This window comes from Ooceraea biroi, chromosome 5 (assembly GCF_003672135.1).
Source record: "Ooceraea biroi isolate clonal line C1 chromosome 5, Obir_v5.4, whole genome shotgun sequence".
Taxonomy (NCBI): Eukaryota; Metazoa; Arthropoda; class Insecta; order Hymenoptera; family Formicidae; genus Ooceraea; species Ooceraea biroi.
This window is the reverse complement of record NC_039510.1, coordinates 8,532,050-8,552,107: the sequence shown is the minus strand read 5'-3', so window position 1 is coordinate 8,552,107 and position 20,058 is coordinate 8,532,050. Positions and strand designations below refer to the sequence as shown.

General features: G+C 41.4%; 1 protein-coding gene across 4 annotated transcripts; it reads left to right on the top strand.

Moving 5' to 3' along the window:
• The first annotated feature begins 329 nt into the window (after window positions 1-329).
• LOC105275130 (synaptic vesicle glycoprotein 2B) lies at window positions 330-12,824 on the top strand. 4 transcript variants are annotated; one of them, XM_011331784.3, is made up of 12 exons: window positions 330-1,346; window positions 4,234-4,513; window positions 5,292-5,439; window positions 5,514-5,694; window positions 5,973-6,294; window positions 6,369-6,527; window positions 6,609-6,697; window positions 6,760-6,924; window positions 7,009-7,128; window positions 7,205-7,425; window positions 7,514-7,676; window positions 7,751-7,931. In XM_011331784.3, the coding sequence occupies exons 2-12, from the start codon at window positions 4,250-4,252 to the stop codon at window positions 7,929-7,931; spliced, it is 2,013 nt and encodes a 670-aa protein (XP_011330086.1). In that variant the 5' UTR covers window positions 330-1,346; window positions 4,234-4,249. The 4 variants fall into 4 exon arrangements, with proteins under 4 accessions (XP_011330086.1, XP_011330087.1, XP_026825774.1 ...); XM_011331785.3 differs by lacking the exon at window positions 330-1,346 and adding an exon at window positions 1,371-2,426; XM_026969973.1 differs by lacking the exon at window positions 330-1,346 and having other exon boundaries at window positions 4,250-4,513; window positions 7,751-12,824.
• Window positions 12,825-20,058: the final 7,234 nt, after the last annotated feature.

Here is a 20,058-nt window from a genome sequence, read left to right as displayed (position 1 = left end):
ATAATATATGACATTGTTTTTTATGCTGCATAAAATATTTAAGATAGTCAAACGCATAAAAAATATGTATAACTAGGTGTTTAAAATTTAAAAATAAGTATGAAGGCATAGGTATATGCATATGCATTTTCAAGAATATCTTGTAGATAATTCACTACTTTATATTATATATAAGCGCATCTTCACGATTCTGCGCTCAGAATCATTCCGCGAATCGCTTCGACTGTAAAAGTAATTTCGCTGGTAATTATATCGGGCTAATAATTCGCAGGGGGAACCTCGGTCGGGCCGAAGGCGCTACCGACGACGGCCCGTGTCAGGCGTCGCGACGCGAATCGATACTCGCACGGCGCAGGCGGTGTGTTAATGGTAGTGTTTGCGTGTGTGCGTTGCGGCCGCAACGTAGTTTCCCTCATCTGCGAAAATGTCACCGAGTCGATCGCGTTTTACGGGCTGCTGCCGGCGACAAGCGCACTCGCGGTGGCTGCGGTGGTGCGCGTGATAGACCCGCGCGTCGACGACGTCCCGTGAGATCCGCGTTCGGAGAGCCGCGTCGCAAGCAATTATCGCGTTACGTCGCGAAAATCGATCCTCCGACGGGGAAGGACACGCGATAGGACGCGAGCTCGATGTGACGGTGGTCCTGATCCTGGTGCGTTGCATTCACTGACAAGAAAGAGCGCTAATTTGCCAGAGGGAAGTCCATCATAGCCACACTCGCAACGAGGAAAATTCGCGCCCCCTCCGTTGACTTAACGACGTGCGATTCGTTTCAGCGTGAAGGATTCAATTGCCAGATTAAATTGCAGTGGTAGAGCTCGTTGAGGTAGGCCTCGGCGTCACGACGAAGGAAAGATTCTACCGTGTGTTGTCAATTTTATCAGAAGAAAATTATTAATATGTAAATTATCGAGATCGAATCCCGTGAGGTCTCGAGGGGTCTCAAGATGCGGAATAAACGCCGATAAATCCGTCGCTCCGATATAATTCGCCCGTGAAGTCGTTATGTAAAATTATTCATACATCTAATCGCGCTCGCACTTGTGCGCTATCGACGCATGTATAATGACGACGAATGCGAGCGGCTTTGTGACGACCGATCGACGATGAATGCTGCCGAAGAAACACATATCGCGCCGCACGCTGTTGAATAAAACAGTGGCCTCTCCTCGCTTCATCCTCGACCCTTGAGTGCTGGAAAACGCATTGTCGTCGTCGTCATCGGATCCACGAATTAATTAATTAATTATGCCTGATGATCTTCTTCGCCAGTGAAGTCCGTGAGCAGGGAAACGTCATTATCATTGGGAAGGTGCAGTGTTTCACGGCGACTTCCTATCAACCAGGTAGGTAATTGTTTCACGCGCGATAAGTGATTAGTCCCGACAAGCGATTCTAATGATATTAATTCGCGCGTGACCGCGTCGACGGACACCCACGCGCGCCTGTTATTTTTGATTACGTTTTCTATGTTTGCCCGTTTGCGTATTCGCTTTTATCTTTCTTTAGATGTAGATAAGCGATACGTGGTGAAAAAGATAGATCGATCAGTTTTTTATAGTGCGGCAAAAGTGTTGTAAGAGTTTACTCTATCAATAGCAAGTGACATTTATTGTGAGGCACCGGCAATCACAGTTGACCGAATTATCGTTAATTAAGTATTGATTTGAAAAAATTTGAATTAATTAGATATTTTCGACGGTCGATTTTGCACGATAAGCGGCAATAATTTACAGCCACGTCCAAGAATAAGCCTTCAAAGTATCCCTATGTGCTGATGACGCGGCCGCGTCATCGTTTGGCTCGTCGGCCACGCTTATCCATGCACGTCGTGTGTTGCTCACGTGTGGCGCATACGCGTTGACAGCCGAATATGATGATAATGAGCACGCAATAGCACCAGATCGTACGAGTGTTAGCAGACACCGTAACACGTCTCGCGTCAATTAATCGTCTGATATTTTTTTCCGCCTCATTGGCGTAGAACTATCTTATCGGTATAATTGATCGGCGTTGGGTCGAATGAAGAATCCATGCGGAATTTTTAGCAAAATCTACCCTCGTCGTAATTATACGAAAAGTATCCTAAACGGAGCTTTCTGGCACGATTCGGATCGCTGAAACACCGCGAGACGTCATCGTCGGTCGTCGCGACTCTTCCTTAATTTGTTAACATTAAATCTCTTGGCAAGTACTTGGCGCAAAGACGAAGTCTCTGTGTAAAAGTTAAGGCAGTCGGCCCGGGAATCGGGATAAATCGGACACGGAAATTTTGTTATTCGTTATATGAAAGCTGGACGATTCGTAGAAGCGGTGACTTCGTTGAGTGTTCTCGCGGGAAGTTCTCGCAACCCCGAATCAACTTTGGGAGATCAAGTTTGAGATGTTTCCCGATCGGGTGTGAAATGCTGCGCATATGCATTTTCGTAAGTAAACGCCGAATAAAGAGAAAACGCTACATTGTCCGCAACACTGCGGCAGCGCGCGGCTACTCGGTCCCGTATCAGAAATAACTAACGACGAGAAAATAGAGGACTGCGAAAATGCAAGTTGCGACGTGGCCGTGACTGTCGACGACATTGGTGGCTGCGAGGTTGAGGTACACACGTACATACATGCACGCATACAGTTACATACTCGAGCGAAATGTGTGTGTGTGTGTGCGCGCACCACGGAGCTTTCAGTGCACGGAAAATGTATGTACAGGGTGAACCGTGTAATCGGATTTGGATCGATAAATCGCGTACGTATGTCGCAGTCGCGACTCGCGACTGCAACAAGGCATTCATACGTTTCGCGAGTGTCTCTGACTGTTAATACAACCGCATGAAAGACAAGTGCATGAAAATTCGCGGGAGTCCGCGCTTTTCCAGTGCGTGCACGCATTATATTGTCGCAGGAAAACCGAACGCGAATAATATGTTTCAGTACAATAATACTTTTTTGCATCGGATGACGCAACAACGCGCAGTTTTTTGTTTTTGTTTCTGGTCTATCATATTATAGGCAAACGGAACGCCGAAGGAGGAAATTTTAAACTCAAAATAACATTTCTGCGTGACACGCGTGACTTGCGACCTTGCGCGCTTTACGTCGTTTTGCGAGAAACAATTTTTATGCATTCTTTTTTATACACTTAGCAACTTTTATATAGTAGAAATTTTGCAAATGTTAGAATATTATACAATCAATTTTGTCAATTTTCCGAATTTTCATTTTACTCGCGTGTACACGCAAAGCTTAATTGTTGCGGCCAGTGCGAATCGACATAGATCGATATGGTATGGATTTATGAGAAAGAGCATAGAGGACACGCGTCACTGGCAGGTCTCACATTAATTCTGGGAATTAATCAGCCTTGGTGGAGGCGCGCGACCTCCGCCGCTCCGCGTGCCTCAACGTGAGTTCATGAGCGTTGAATTATCGCCACGAGGTGTGAGCGCACGCGGAAGCCGCTCCAGTTGCTTTGACGGCCGAGTAAGGTCGACGCTAAACGACACGGTGGCTATATATCCGCCTGAGGATACGCGAGTCAAAGAACTGTGACGGATAGCGCTGACATTTTGTATAAAGTTAATAAAGTCTGCAAAAGATACAGATGACGCGTGAACGCTTAGTTATGACGAACGCGGATATCGATCCGATATTTCACTTGTCGCTACGACGAATATGTTACATGACGCACAATGGTCAGTGAACCGCGTTCATAAATAGAGACGTGATGCCTGTCTTTCCACACATGCACCGCGCACGTGCGTTAGAAATTGCCGAGAAATTGGATGATCGCGGAGACAATCCTAAAATTTGTTCGCGTCGCTTCTTACTCTAACATGCTCCTATTCGCCCCAACGCGCTCCAATACTGTCATGTTATCCGTGACCCAAGTGCTCCCTGGTGTACACTGGAGCATGCGACGCGAACAAACCTCTAGACATCGTTGACGTAGGTCAATTTTAACTTAACAATCAAATTTAACATTTCCTGATCCAGTTGCACGTAATCGTAGCGCTTTGGAAGTATCAACATTGACACAAGTGCACCTGCACTGACTTTTTAGAGACAATGGCTGCGGCGGATTCATAGTAGCGAATTATAATCGTACCGATTATAATCGTTGCTATCGAATGATGAAAACTCGATACGGAACGTAGCCCAGCGAAAGATATGCATTAGAAAATAAATATATACTTTCGATCGACTTATATCGATCAGCTGGTTATCTGCTTCTGGTAGATGGTTTCTGGCAGTGATGCCCTCATCGGAGGAGGAAAGCCAGTGGCTCGTTGGCAGCGGTCTCGCTCCCACCGGCGGCAGTGCGACGAAAACGGGTACCAGCGAGCGCGGCCTCAACACTAGGATCAGCCTCTACACCGAGGAGATGACTACGCAGCCGGCGAACGTTCCCACGGCCGGCGTGAACGCGGCCTCGGCCGATTCGGCGGAGCACGATCTCATCGATTCCACCGCCGATGCGACCCTCCTGGCGCAGTTCCACGAGGACGCTATCAAGCAGGTGAGGGATGCCAGCCAACGGCGATGCGTAATGATAGGAAAATGTGTCATCAAAAGGAAGAATCGGGATACCTTATAGGTCTCTTGGCTTCAATAACAAGTTTGAGTCGTTTCGACTATATGTCGACCTATCGATCTCGATGATTATCGAAGTGTGTATCGATCGATCGATAGCAAGCTCTACGGATCGTACCGCGATTCTACCAATAAATGGACGCGGTATTCGAAGATCGTCGTTCCATTGGCTGCGAGCGCGATCGAACGCGATGTAAAAATATGCGGGATGTTGGCTGCGATAAAAACATAACCTACGCAAAGTAGCGTCATATTTTTATCGAACGCTTGCTCGCAGTGAATGACACCTTTCTCACGATCGTGCGTCCGAATCTTATCACGATGGACCGAGTCTTGGACGAGTCGATCGTCAAGACGAAGTACGTGCCACGCGAGATACCGGGCTACCTGAAGGATTTCCCGGTAAATAATTTTGTCTTTGATGCTATATCTTTGAGGTTACGTCGATAAGTGCACTTTTATCAATTTTTTACATTACTATAATTGATTACGTGTTATAAAATATTGTTCCTCCGTATAATCGTGAAACGCGAAAATAATAAAATTTGTTCTAGTTTTAATGAATATTTAAAGCACCGTCTATTAATTAATACGACATTAATGAGTTTGTTAAATGACTTGATATCGTATCACTGCAACAATAGAGGTCTTTGTTACATAACATACTTGTTATAATAATATATAATGATATTGCGTTGTTGCAGGCTGGTGTGGGTTACTTTCAAATATTTGCTGCTTTCTGCACGGGCTTGAGTCTTGCAGCAGATACCGTTGAATTTTTCGTTGTTCCTTATATATTGCCAAGTGCAGAGGTTGAATTGTGCATCGAGGACAATGAGAAGGGATGGCTCGGTAAGCTGTTGTCGCTCTTACAGTTTTATTCTTTAGCAGAACTTATTTCATTACGTCATTAAATTATTCTCCAGGCAACATTACTCTCGTTGGTCTTGCGTTGGGTGGATTATTCTGGGGTGGCCTTGGAGATAGGCTGGGAAGACGTAGGTCCCTCCTATCGGCCATGTCCGTACACGTTCTGTTCAGTGGCGTTGCAACTTTTATGCCTACCTATGGTACTTTTATGACGGCTAGATTCTGCTCCGCACTTGGGTAAATACAATTTTTTTTAATTTATTGAATTTTTATTTCATCCATTTAATCCATTTTGGAGTCAATTTTTATAAAGATTTCTATAAAACTTATTAATAAATATGTAAACAGTATTTAATAATAATTGATATTTTATTTATGTAATTTACATAATTTAATAAAAATAAAAAAAACATTTTTTAATTTGATTTGCCATAAGATTTGTCTTTTACAAATGAAATATGAATTGTCGATGCATTAAAATTTTACTATTTAATATTGTTTCAATTTTCTTACAGAGTAGGAGGAGCCGTGCCACTGGCATTCGTGTATCTCGCGGAATGTTGTCCACGATTAAGCAGGGGTCGCTGGACGGGAATACTCGTAGCAGCGTGCGCGTTAGGAGGCGTTTACGCCGCCCTCCTGGCCTGGGCAGTGGTACCTACGACAGGAGAGATGGTGGTCTTGGAAAATAAGGAACACTTCAGCGCTTGGCATCGTTTCTTGTTGCTGTGTTGTCTGCCGGCGGTGTGCTCCACGATCGGTCTTATCTTTCTGCCCGAGAGTCCGAGGTATCTCATAGAAGCCGGTCGGGACGTGGAAGCGATGATGGTTTATCAGGTACGTCCGATCGAAAATGACATCCAAGGTACATCTGTTCGCAAGTGTCTCTTATGATCATTTAATTGTCCCAGAGGATATATAAAAAAAATAATGCACGGAAAGGTGCAACAGGTGCTCAGTATCAACTCTCTGAACTGGAACTCCCGACTAAGAGACCGCGCGGCCTGGCGCCGCCGTCTCCGAGCAATCACACCAGTGTTCTGGCGGATATAATATATTCGATCGAGATGGTAAATATTTTTAAGATATTTCTTCAAGACATCAAAAACCTTGACAGTCATAAATTTAAATTGCATTCTTTACGTCTATAGTTTTGGAATTCTTTTCTGGAGTTATTCGCGACACCCCACTTACGTGTAACTCTGGTCCTGTTGATTATCTGGTCCGTTGCTTCATTCAGGTAAATTTCTGCGTTTTAAGTGACTGATTAAAGATATTCTGAGGAAACTTTATTATGCCCAGCCTTTACGGTCTCATGATATGGTGTCCGGAATATCTGAAACTCCTGCGAGCGATGGAATACGAAGCGCACACCGAGCACTTTTACAAGATGGACTACAACGACACGACTTTCACTGGCCCCTGGGAAAATCGCCAGTACAAGGACTCCACGTTCTTGAATTGCAAGTAGGAACCGTAGCCGCATTCTATATTTTGTACATATAAAACGGAAGAGCGTTTCCCTCAGTCGTGATGTCAAAATACTTGCAGATTCACTAAGATGATATTCAGCCACGTCGACTTTGACAATTGTACCTTCCAATCGGTGGAGTTCAGTAGCATTAAGTCTAGCAAGACCCATTTCAGGGACAGCGTTATTGTATATTCAAAGTAAGCGTCTTACTATTTATGAGATTTAGATTTTTTATTTGCTAATTTAACCGTATAAAAATACTTTTCGTTACAGATTTGTTGACACAGACTTGTCCGCGCAAGTTTTCACCAGATGCAAGTTGGAAAATAACACGCAATTAAGTTTAAGCGGGTCCTGCCCGACACTCGATCTGGATTACAACATTTATATCGAGGAAGCGTTGCATGCTCATCTCGTTGCTCAACTGGCGTTCGTGCCCGCAGCTGCACTGGCGGGCCTGGCACTTACCGTTCTCCAGCGACCAAAACTAATTGGTCAGTTGATCCGCTTTGAAAACGGCAAGCAAAGTTTTCACGTAATTTCAGAATCGACGAATGCCTGCTTCTTCCATGTTTTTTCCAGGTCTTTCGCTCTTTTTCTCTTCCTTTGCTGCCTTGTGTTTGGTGCTGATCCACAAGAACAGTTCGGCAGTTCTTATTTTCGAGGGTGGCTTCATAGCCCTCTTTGCCGGTGGCTGGACATCGCTGACATTAGTGACGGTCGAGAGTTTCCCCACGCATCTACGGTAAGAGAAATTTAAACAATGGAGAAATTACTTTCGTAAAACTTTGCGCACTTCTTATCGACGTGTCCTTGCAGATGCACCGGTTTTGGGATTATAGCGGCGGCTATAAGAATATTTGGTCTGATAGGAACCACGACATATCAGACGTTGGTGGACATGCCACTAATCGCGCCCGCACTACTGACCGCGCTGGCATTACTGATCGGCAGCGTTGTAACTTTCAAATTGCCTCACACTCATACCGTTTTCTTGTAAGCTTTCTATCAGGTAGGCAGGAATGCATATATATTTGAGACTAGAGATTTGCTATCGCACATCAGGCGAACTTACGAGGAACGCGGAGATTGGACTCTCAAAGATTAATCATGAATGCGTGAAAAAGACAGAAGAAGAGGCATAACTGTATCCCTCATCCTTAGGATTCGTTCAAGAGACACGATGTTCAAGACATGTCAATAATTTATTGATCAAAAGGAGACAATTTTTTAGATGACGAGACTTTGTACAAACTGACATATCCTAAGTAATAATGGAGATAAGCACTCGCATATTTGAAGCGCACAGAACGCCCGTGGTAACTTTAGCTCGTTAACAGCTCGGAATTGGACAGTACTCTTGCATCAGAAGCGAATGATGCTACGCGATGAATTGATCAACGTTCAGAGGAAAAGGAATGGGATATTCGAAGGTATCGAGTGGTACACGGCGTTTCCATACGCGAGACACCCTTAAACTGTATAATTACCTCACTGTTTTGATCCTGATGATTAAACAGTGACGCAACCATTGAGCAAGAAATGTGAAGGATACAGACACACACGTGCAACTATTTTAATAAGGCGTACGCCGTAAAACGTGTCAATTTTAATTGATAGAGGATGCACGGTCATCCATAATGATATACAGGGTGTCTGACAAGTAAGGGACCACCTTAAAGGTGGAAGTAGATAGGGTCAAACTGAAGATAAAAGTCCTATATCATTTTGCAAAATTCCCAATAGTTATTGAGTAATTAATTAAAATGTCTAAACGAATGAGCGCGTGAACAGCGCAGGCCGAACTCGGCCGGCATGTAAAATGGTTTACCTACTTGATCTCTTAGCAACGATGAGAGCGGCGAGCGAGGCGTGACATATGATACCGCGCCGGGAAATAATTGTTGTTTAGATATTTTAATTACTCAATAATTATTGCGAATTTTGCAAAATGATATAGGACTTTTATCTTGCATTTGACCCTATCTACTTCCATCTTTAAGGTGGTCCCTTACTTGTCAGGCACCCTGTATATATATATACATGTACATATATACACGCACACATCTCATACATGGGTGTGTTTATAGTATATATATAAATCATGTATATTACGGAACATTAATTAGAGGTTCTCGTGTATCAATAGTGCAGTTTGATATCTCAATTATTATTCCGGGACGACACGTCCCCGAAGATAAAGTACGCAGCTCTCACTTTTGATCGATGGGTCAAACGATACCAATACATGATACGAAACTTTGATACGCGCTCCGATATAATTTGCAGAAAACATCTATATTTGTTCAACCGTGATCACGCGGAACGTTATAAAGATCTTACGCACGATGATGTGTACAGCAACAAAGTTTCATGCGTTCTTGCGGAGAAGATTCAGATGAGAAGGGACTCGCTCCGTACGCGGAAAACATTCCTACGTACAGGAAGTAACTAAGCAACTGTGTATTCAGTACTTCTGCTTTTTAAACAATTTCTTAGTACGCATTAGGTCTATTAGGCGCTAGAATTCCGCTAATTTGATAACTGAAAGAGAACAAAAGAGAGGCATTATTCACGTAATGTAAACGCTGCCGTATGAAACCTCAATTCCTAGATAAAGACTTTCGAGCGAAAAAATAGAAAAGATTCAGCTTTATAGTGTAAAAAAAAATCCAAGAGATTATCGCCTCTAGTCAACGTTAATCGTCTTTAAGCTTACGATACGATCAATTATGGACATACGTCTGACTCTTCAATGATATAACAAAATGTAGGACGTTATTTTCTACAAGCAAAATCAGAACTACACTCTCTGCATATATGATACCTGTAATCTGTAATACTTGAGAAAAGTTTACTAAAGTTTTATTGTCGCTGACGACGGATGAAACTGACAGGCTGAAACAACATAAAAAGAGTTCCTTGAGAGAGAAAAAGAAAAAATGAGAGGCAATCGACTTCTAGGCAATAAGGAAAGCTCGACGAAAGTTCGATGTAACCACGTTTCATTCTCGCATGCTGCACGTGAAACCTGGAGGGAACACTTGGTCGAGTCTTTCAGGAGTTTATCGAGACAGGAAATAGCTGCTGTCGGCAGATTTAATAGAATAAATGTTACGTCCCATCACGGTTAGTGAGTTTTTTCATATCAGATTGTTGGTAATCTATATACACACACACACACACACACACACATAGACACAAGAGATTAATATCCAGACCGAGATTCACAGATGTCTGGCTGGGAGGAAGAAGCAAAAGTAGAAACGAAAAGATTTTTCATTTGGCCAATAACTGCGAACGTCATTACACATTCCAGCGATTGTTCGGTCTAGTACTATTTATGTATCATTGATGACGATTTTTAAAATTTATTTTTAATAAAAATATTAATAGAAATCGTTCGTTTCTGCTTGGGAAAGTTATGATTATCATAGACTGGATCACAAGACGAGTCGGGTCGGTGTCGTTGTTGCGAGTATTCCAAGTTATTTCAAAATTTGTAAAATTGGACACGTTCACGAAACATTATCGGGACCACGTGACGCCCATGCCGGATACTTTTCATATCAGAAGTTGAATGCAGTGTAAGAATGACGTTTGTTTGATGTAACAACGACGCTGGCACACACTGGCATCAGTATGATGTAATTAATTCTGCTACAACACTCAAGTTTTATCATCATCCATAGATATATATGTATTACATTTTACTCGACATATCATACTTATGCACTCTAGATTTATAGCTCTTAGTCGGACTATATTGATTAGAACGCGCACGTAAAAGGGATACGTAACAGTGATCGTGTGAAATCACTCTCGGGCAACGTAGACTGATCGATTAGAGGATGTGCCGAGGCACCATTTCCCAAACTTAGATTTCTTCAGCGAGATTTCTTGCGTTTAGCTAAATATAGCGTTTAATGTGTATAGTTTTATGTTATACAAAAAGATTATCAATTGATCGAACTGTGAAGAACAGCGCCACGAAATTATAATACTCGTGCAATCCGGTCGAACGTAATTCGGCGAGTACTTTATTAACTAAGTTAAGTATTTATTATTTACTGTCCGTAAAAACAAGCGTACATTGGACTGTAGTTGATGCAGAGGATCAGTTGATAATCACTACGTCACATACAGACTGCTTCTTATATTGTTAATTTGGAAATTATTTAATTAATTAAGGTCTCTTTTTAATCGACAATGATATGAAAAATATCTTAAAATACTTGATTTCTTTTTGAGAAATTTCTTACATTTTGTTGTGTGTTTTGACTGATCACTTAGCTTATAGTACTTGTGATATGAGAATAAAGGTATTCCGTGACGAAATTTTTACGCGAAATTCTAAGAAATACACGAGAATGCGACAGATGTTTTCTAAAACTGTTACTGCGAAATTCTTATATCTATCGAAATTAATTGACAAAATGTATATAATTATTTTTGACGAGTGCGAAATTATATACAGCAATAGTATACGTACACGATACTAATAAATCAAGTGCAGCCATGTGGAAAAATTGCATTCACAAATTCACATATAAGAAAAGACATCTTAATATTACTGTTATCACTACTTCGTATATTAATATACTTAGCATATAATAGGATAGGAAAATCAATTTCACACTTTTCCTCTCAGATTTTATCATTTTTGAGCATAGCTGTCATGTAGCATAATTTCCATAGACATATATCTATACGTGCATATACATATGTGTCTATGAAAGTTTTACGGACATTTTATTTCTCGGAAACAATTGAGAGAAAGGCATATTCCTCGTTGTTACTGAAGATTTAGACATATAACAAATTTTATAAACTATAAATTAATTAATTTAAAATAATTTATATATAACTGTTATGCACTCTCTTTAGGCTCGTTACTCTATTATTATACGGAATATAAATATTATTTTTTTTTATATTAAAATCTTTTAACATCTTAAAGTATTTATTAAGTAATGATCAAACAAATTTTATTCCGGAAAATTATTAATCCAAGAGAGGCTATATATCATAATATCTTTAGAATATATATATTTTTTGATATATATATATATATATATATATATATATCAAAAAACATTACACTGTGTACAAGTGCAACTATTAATTTATTTATATTGTAGCGATTATTGATAAAATTTATGTTTAATACAACTCGTTCTATTCGTTTTGTTATCATTCAGTTAATCTATTTGTACATACATAATTCTTAGGCTAATTTCACGCAGATCGATTTATAATGTCTAGCCATATGGCATCGGCTGGAATAACGTGGCATTATGCTTCATTTTGCTCAGTATGTCTACAAGATTAAACGAAAGCGAGATTAAAAGTGATCCTTCAAGCTATCATTTCGTTGGTTGGAGGATAAAAAGAGATTTTTATTCATCCCTCCGAAAATATTCTGCGTAACTCCCCAGGTAACAAGGTGATGTCTTAATGACATCACCTTGCTACTTGGGTTGGAATAGGATGTCATTTGCAAGATGGATCGGACGAGTGCATTTGAAAAAAAGCAAACAATATGCAGCGAGACGATACATAACGATCATTTGATAAATCCCGCCGCTTTTTAAAAATTCTTTTTGGTTGAAATGTGCGAGAGTGACCGAAAAAACAAAGGATTCCAAATTTATGCGAAAGTTTGTTACATATCGTTCGTTTCTACTATGTACATCTGCAAATGAGTCTTACTTTTCCCTCGACTGAAGCGACAATGTTTGAGAATGACAAAACAGTTTCGGAGTAGTTCGTTTACGTTTTGATCTCAACATATATAATTTTCATATGATAAAAGTCGTGGTGCGCGACTAGATTTAAAGTTAAGCTACGAAATGTATGAATGGCATAAATGAAAATTTTATTGAATCTAAAAGACGTTTGTTTGATTTCTTTTTGTTTTAATCCCTCGTCCAATTAGAAGCGGACATTCTTTTACATTAAAAATACTAAAATATGAAAACAGTATTTGAGATATTTAAAGAATTTATATAATTTATATCGCGCGCACATGCGCGCGATTATATCTAATTTAAATTATTAATTACATATACTTATTATTTATGTTATTAATGAGCAAGTTTGCTTATAATCATCAGTTTTATAAAACAAAAAAGCCGAATTTTTTAATTTAATTTTATTCTCTACATAATAATTCTTTTGTAGGTAAGATAAAGAGTTTTCTTTGCGATTGTCGGTAAAAAAGTATCCCTTCGATTAAACCGATTGACGTAAAGCATGGCTGCGCTCAGGCATAAAGAAATATGCATGACTGTCCGAAAGAAAGAGATAGCGACTGGTGACGAGCTGGTTTTTTTCTAATCAGTAGCTTAATAGAGAATTAGAAAAAGAGAGCAATTGGCCGTCACTGCGTTCTCCCTTTGTCTAATTCTAGCGACACGAGCGATACTTTTCGAGGGCTTCCAACCTAAATAATAATTTTGTTTATTCTCGGTGAACATTGTTGCTCTTTATTGCACGCACGAGGTTACATAAACGACACAATGCCAATTATTGATATTAATAATATGTATATGAAAATTTCCAATAGATTCCTTAATGCGTAGCGTTCTCATCGATTGTTGACCTTGAGCTTGACCTTGGACGTACCTTCCTCCATCTTAAGAACGAGGCCACAATAACGTATCCAAGAATGATTCGTGCTGAACGAGCCCTGACCTAACCTATTCTAGGCTATGTCTCTGTCCTCCCATACAGACAAAGCCTAGGAGAGGCTAAATCAAGTTACTCGGTTTCGCTTAGCCAATTTCATGCTTTTTTTTCTTTATGATTTTGTCTGGTCCGTTTCGTCTTTTTTTATCTTGCAGCACCATCTCCAGTTTTCGCCTGTAATTATCTTCACAGTGTCGCATCAGGTTATTAAAATGGCGTCTGTAGAATTATAATAATAATATATTTTGTTATATATATTAATCTGTAATATGATAATGTATAATTAAATGTTATAATTTTAATTACAGTCGAAAGTGCTCAATAAGATAAATTTTCGAGCAGATAAATTTTATCGTTTATTTGTCTGATTAAAGATCGAAGTTATATTCACGAATTTCACCTGTAAAATAATGAACTTCTTTTTTAGTTTCTTTAATCTGCATTTATACTTTTTGAATCTTGAAAAAAAAACTGTTGATGGTTTACGTCCAGTTGAACAGTAACATCAAGTCAAGTATGAAGAAGTTGGAGACGCATAAGAGGTGTAGGGAAACGCAAAAAGACGCCATTTTAACAGTATCACATCACACATACCTTTTTGCGTGGAGTTATTTTTGCAACCGTTGGTCCGACCGGCCGGCACAAAGAAAGCATGTCACGCCTAAAAATACGCGGGGCACGCAGGTAGACGTGGAAAGGTCGTAGGGACCCGGGACGGAATACGAAGAAAAAGAAAAAGAGAGGAGCAAGCAAGATGGAATTGCACAAGAGGCGGTGATTTGGTATTCAAATCGCCGGGCGCGCGTTCATCTCTCTTTCTCTTTCTCTCTTCTTTCACGGAGGGTCCTTTCATCTTTCTCTAACTCTGAGGTGTAGTAAAATATGAAAGCAAGATACAAAATGCAATATTACATGATAGAAAATCCGATATTAACTTATTATGACATTCATATTTTTAAGTTGTCAATGAAATTTTAGCGAGTCTCACAGTGACAGAACGTTTTTCCATATTTACTTTTGGATACTAAAACACTTATTTTACAACGCTTTCATTCTATCCTTTAGGTATATTTCTATATTTTAATCAATGGTTTGTTTGACATGAATTTGGCATGAAATTCCAGATAAGCTACTTGGTAGCGCTCGACGTCTATGCAGTGACTCTCATTGCTCGGAACCTTGTGTTTTATGTACTTGGCGTCGCGACGCTACCGCGTCGCTTGATTACTATTTGCCTTTTGTAGATAATATACTTTAATCACTATATTAATATTACATTTAATCATTTTATCTTGTTCCAGCATGTCCAATGCCTTCTTGCGTTATTCAATCCTTTTGAACTTTCTAAAGCTGTCGCCGTTATGTAAACGTCCAATCCTCGGTTAAGTGCGTCCAAGGTCTCCTCTCTGTTACGACGGTTTGCGTGATTGCATCGATATATCGGAACGACGAACGAATGATTCGTCACCTCGTAACTCTCACGAATAGAGGGAAAAAGTCGCTTGCACACGCACCGAAAGTTACGTAGCTTGATTATCACATTCTGTTCGGGCACAAGATGAACATCATCCACATATGAGGATATTTCCAACGACGATATTTCCAAGTAGTCGCGCAATCCACACGCAGGGCGTTACGTATTGCTCTTACTCGTGGTTTCACAATTACGTTATCAGGATATTGCGGTTTACGATTGTCGTTACGTTCGCCGGTGACGAAAGTCCACTTAGTACCCTGCACTCCATTTACGGCAGTCTTCTGAACGCGCACTTTCTCTCTTTTCTTCTTTCCGTTCCCGGAAAATACTTACCGCGACGTCGAGAAGAATCGAGGGGAAATCGATAGCCAAGCGGACGCGCACTCCATGCAGCGTCGAGATTCGCCGGCAATTTGGAGATTTCGATGCCCGCACGCACGGTATCTCGTCTCCAATATCGGCGGTGCGGCGACACAGTTACGCGGACGGAGGCGTCCCGGGCGTCCCGGCGCGGAGCGCCTCACTTTCTCCGCTGGTCACGCGCGAAAAACAGGACAACGGTGTGGAAAACACAGTAACTCACTATTCCGCATTATTCCCAAGCGTGTCCGCGGTAACACTCGCGACGTTGGCGGCGCCAACGGAGAGCGACGTAATTTGAAAAAAAAGTATCGCGTGACGGCGACGTCAACGACGCGATTACGATTGGTCTTCATCAACGTAGCAACAACGTAGCGACGATCCTTTCGTCCTTGCGAAATGATTGCATAGAATCTTTCGCAACTTCTTCAAGGAAATTTCACTCTCTCCGAAACGAATGATCCTCACTCCGTCTTTCCGATTCCTCTCGAGCGATGTTCGCCAAGAGGCAGCCCCCATTGATCGTCGATGTCGCGGAAGTGACCACACGCGCGCCGATCGCTTTCGTCCGTCACGTGGCCCCATGTGACGCGCGAAAGCTGATGTGTCCAACAGGAGCAAAAGATCGCAATCGCTCTTTTGCTCCTGTTTTGAACATACAGATTAGACGAATGTGCGAATTTGCCCCAATGATGATGATCATGACGACGACGATAACGACGACGACACGCACGGTATGCGCGTCCACCACCCACTAACCACTAAGCGGTGCGACTAAGGTGCCATAGGAAGGCTAAGGTGCGCGCTCGCGCGACGATAATCGTATGTATCTATGTGCGTTAGCCACGTGAGAGAGCGGCGGGCAGCATCTTTCGATGGCAAGCCATGTCCATGGAGGGAGTGAGGAGGAGAGGGAGACCGTACACCTCACCCGCAAGAGAACCGATCTCCTTCTCTTCCTTTCTTTCTCTCTCTTTTTCTCCTCACCTCTCTCTTTCTCTTATCTCTGCACGCCTCGCTCCTCGCCACGGATTCAAGGAGAGATCGAGTTCTGCGTGGCCGAAAGGCCGACTTCCCTCGCGGAATTAATCGAAACGCACACACGCACGTACATACATGTTGCGGCAGGACGCTCGCGCAAAGCGCCGCCGCCGCCGTGCCATTGCGCTTCGAAGCAGCCCGACGCGTGATTCCGGCTCCTTCCGAATTTCCAAATTGCTTACTGCTTCCAAACGCACTGCTCGAACCTGCAAGACACGAGAGAAAGTAACTCCGACGACTTTGATATGTATCGGACGATCGTTTTTCTGAAGCTTTCTTCGTCCTTTTTTTCCTTTGATGATTGTCGGACTCTTTAGCGGAACGATCTTCCGAGAATCTTTGACAAACAGTCTCGCGCGGAAATATGCAGGCAGATTTTATAATCAGCCATACGAAGAGTATGACATTATTTGTTGTCTGCATTGTATATGTTCTGTGGCGTTGCTGCAGCAACGCTGTTCCCCATTAATGGATCAAACCAATATCCGTGACGTTCAAGCGGTTTCCTGAAAGACTCGAGATGCAAGTGAGAAAAACATTGACGATGGTACGATAATTATTTCATTCTTCACTTTTTTTTGCTTGTCATCTATCGATTGCAAGTCATGCGGGCTTATTTTGCAATTGCCGGCGACGCGAGCCGTGCGGACAGCGATGGCGGACTACGATAATTTATTAACTAGTCCGGCGAGTTGGATCCTCGGACCTGTTGGAGAAGAGTCGACCCGTTTCATGTGCGTGCAACAAACTACAAAAAAAGCGCCTGCGCTCAAGCGGAAAACTGTCTCGCCTCGAATGCGTCCCGAATACATTCCTGCGTGCAATTCGATTTACCTAATTGAGCCCAATAAGATATCGTCGATAGACTACTTCGAATATACCATTTCAATGTTGTTCTTGTACAAGGTCGGTTTGGCGTAGTACGGAAAACCACGGAAGGTCCTTTATCCTAATATGCGACTTTGTGTTGCAAAAGGAGAAACGATACTATATAATGATAGCAAAGAGCAAAGTTCAGCGTTTCCCGCCGTTTTACCTGACGCGGACTTACTTCTTCTCGCACAGTTTAGCGCTATAAATATGCGTGAAATCGTTGCAAAATATCTTTTATTTTATCTAGTAGGTATATAAAAGCTATGCATTTTTTATGAAAAATTGGGAACTAATCTAGCAATTTATTTAATTGCTTAGTCAATGAATTTAACAAGAATTTCTGTGTATTACAGATAGAATATTTATATACATATATTATATAATACACTGTGGCTGTTGAAAAGGACTTATCTCTCCATTTAATATATATACACATACATATCGCACAGGAGTGACTGACGATTTAAGGCCAGGCTGATTCTCGCGCGAGGCAATCTAGTGTGCAGCATCCATAATGCATCAGTCGGTTTTTTATCATTCGCTCACTGAGGTGTATCTCTCGCACGTTTTGCATTCGCAACGAATTCAGTTGGTGCGGACACGTGCGGCGCGGCGGCGGGAGGAGAGGATCGCGAGATCCAGTGATGGTGCCTGGCAACTATGTACTTGGCCACTGACAAGCGACAAGCTTCGAAGTATAATCCCGCGTAATGGGATGCATAAAATTTATAATTGCATAGTCCGTACGTTTATGCGCTATACTTATATTTTTATCTAAGTATATGCGCGGTGAATTTAACGTCAGCGCAGACGTGCAACGCATAAACATCCCGGCCAACATGGGTTTTGCCCAGAATATTTTATTCACGCTCGTATAGCCTTCGGAACGGTTGAAACGAATTTACGTGAACTCGTCATGCGAACTTGTGGGATCCCGATTTTTAATATCCAATTAATTCATTCTGCTCGTACTGTATCAGTGAGACTCTTTCCTTAATTTGACCTTTTCTGTAGGCTGTACGAATGCAGCTAAGGAGAACCGACAGCATATCAAAGCGCGATAATTTGCCGAATACGATTTGGATGCGATTTGGATTTATTGATTTGTTCACCGGACTTGCCCCCCCCCCCTCCCCTGCGGACGCCCATAGCTATACTGTAATTTCCGATTGTCTGCGAGTTTAATTACGGACGTCTTATCTGCGGAAGAGAATTTCTTGCTCACTTAGCTTTTTCATACTTTCAGAACCAGAAGCGAGTGCGAGCGAACAATATATCCCAAAGCCCTTTGCTACGATCTACATTATTTCTTTTGTCTTTCAGGTTAGCGATTAAATCTTGATTAGAGCGAATCTAGGCGAGGAAATAGCAAGTAAATTTGCGCCCACTGTTGCCTCCAAGTATAATGGATTAATTAAAGTGAAGCTTGGAGTAATCGCGCGATCTACGAGGCGCCGTTAAGCAAACTAAAGGCCAGCACTCGCCATGTACTGGTCTTTAGTTGGCCACGTGTTTGTCAGGCAAGATCTATTTGTGTGATTTTTACGCTTTTGCGTTTTCCATAGCGAGAGAAAATTAATAAGTACGCGCTGTCGAGCGACTTTTCCGTTCATCTCTCGTTTGATTTCTCGAAATATCAGTAAATATCTCACGGTTCGTTCTCGCCCGTTCGCGGTTCCTTGGCTCGCCGTGAGAACGCGTGGCATTCGAGCGAAGTCGAGGTAAACGTGTTCAAGGTGATCAAAAGACGCGCGATTAATATTGAAACGTTTTTCCTCGTAGGTGCGGCTACACACCGATGCTCCAGTTGCACGATTCCGTTTCTGGAAAAGGATGCAACGATCAATATTTTCCGTATTGCACACTTTATTTTAGTTTTATGCCTCACGAGGAAGAAGCAAAAGAAGAGAAACGAAAGTGAGAAATGATTTGTCTTTAATATAAATCCATCGGAGCAATTGATATTTAATTGGTATCTGCCATAGTTCGCTACGTATGCTGATGACCCTGACATTTACATCGCATTTTGCATGTGTCACGCGCGTACCCATATTCGTTAAGCATCGTTCACATCGCCACTCACGGCACGAATTTCGATTTCAATTAAATTGTTCAAATAAATTCCCGACAGCACGATATGTGCATCATGTTTCCAATTTTCTAATTTCTTAAAATTATGTATAAAAATGTTGAATATATGCATGTGATTGCTAATATTTTATAATTATTGGATCAGTCAAATTCGGTTCGATTTTTGCGTCAAATTTTACTTTATTTTATTCATTGAAAATTATTTATCAATCAAATAACTGTCATCATTCATCTATGATTACTGATAGATTACTAATGATTATTTGGCTGATGAATAATTTTGTTTCTACTAAAATAAAATACAATTGGACGCAAAAATCGAACCGACCTTTTCGACCCAATATGTGCAAGAGATTATTATTTTCAGTAAGGCAGATTAGATCAGAAATTAATAATGATTAATTATCATAATGGACGATAATGACTGCACGTTTAATAACTGAGCATCAATAATGAAACCTTGTATTTGTTACTGAATTCCAAAGAGAGCATTACGCACGCTTCTTGCTCTTGAGATTATCCTCTCACGTATTCGTTTCCATATTTATCTGTGCAAATATGATTCGTCGCATTGCCATTTGCACGCGTCGGGCTT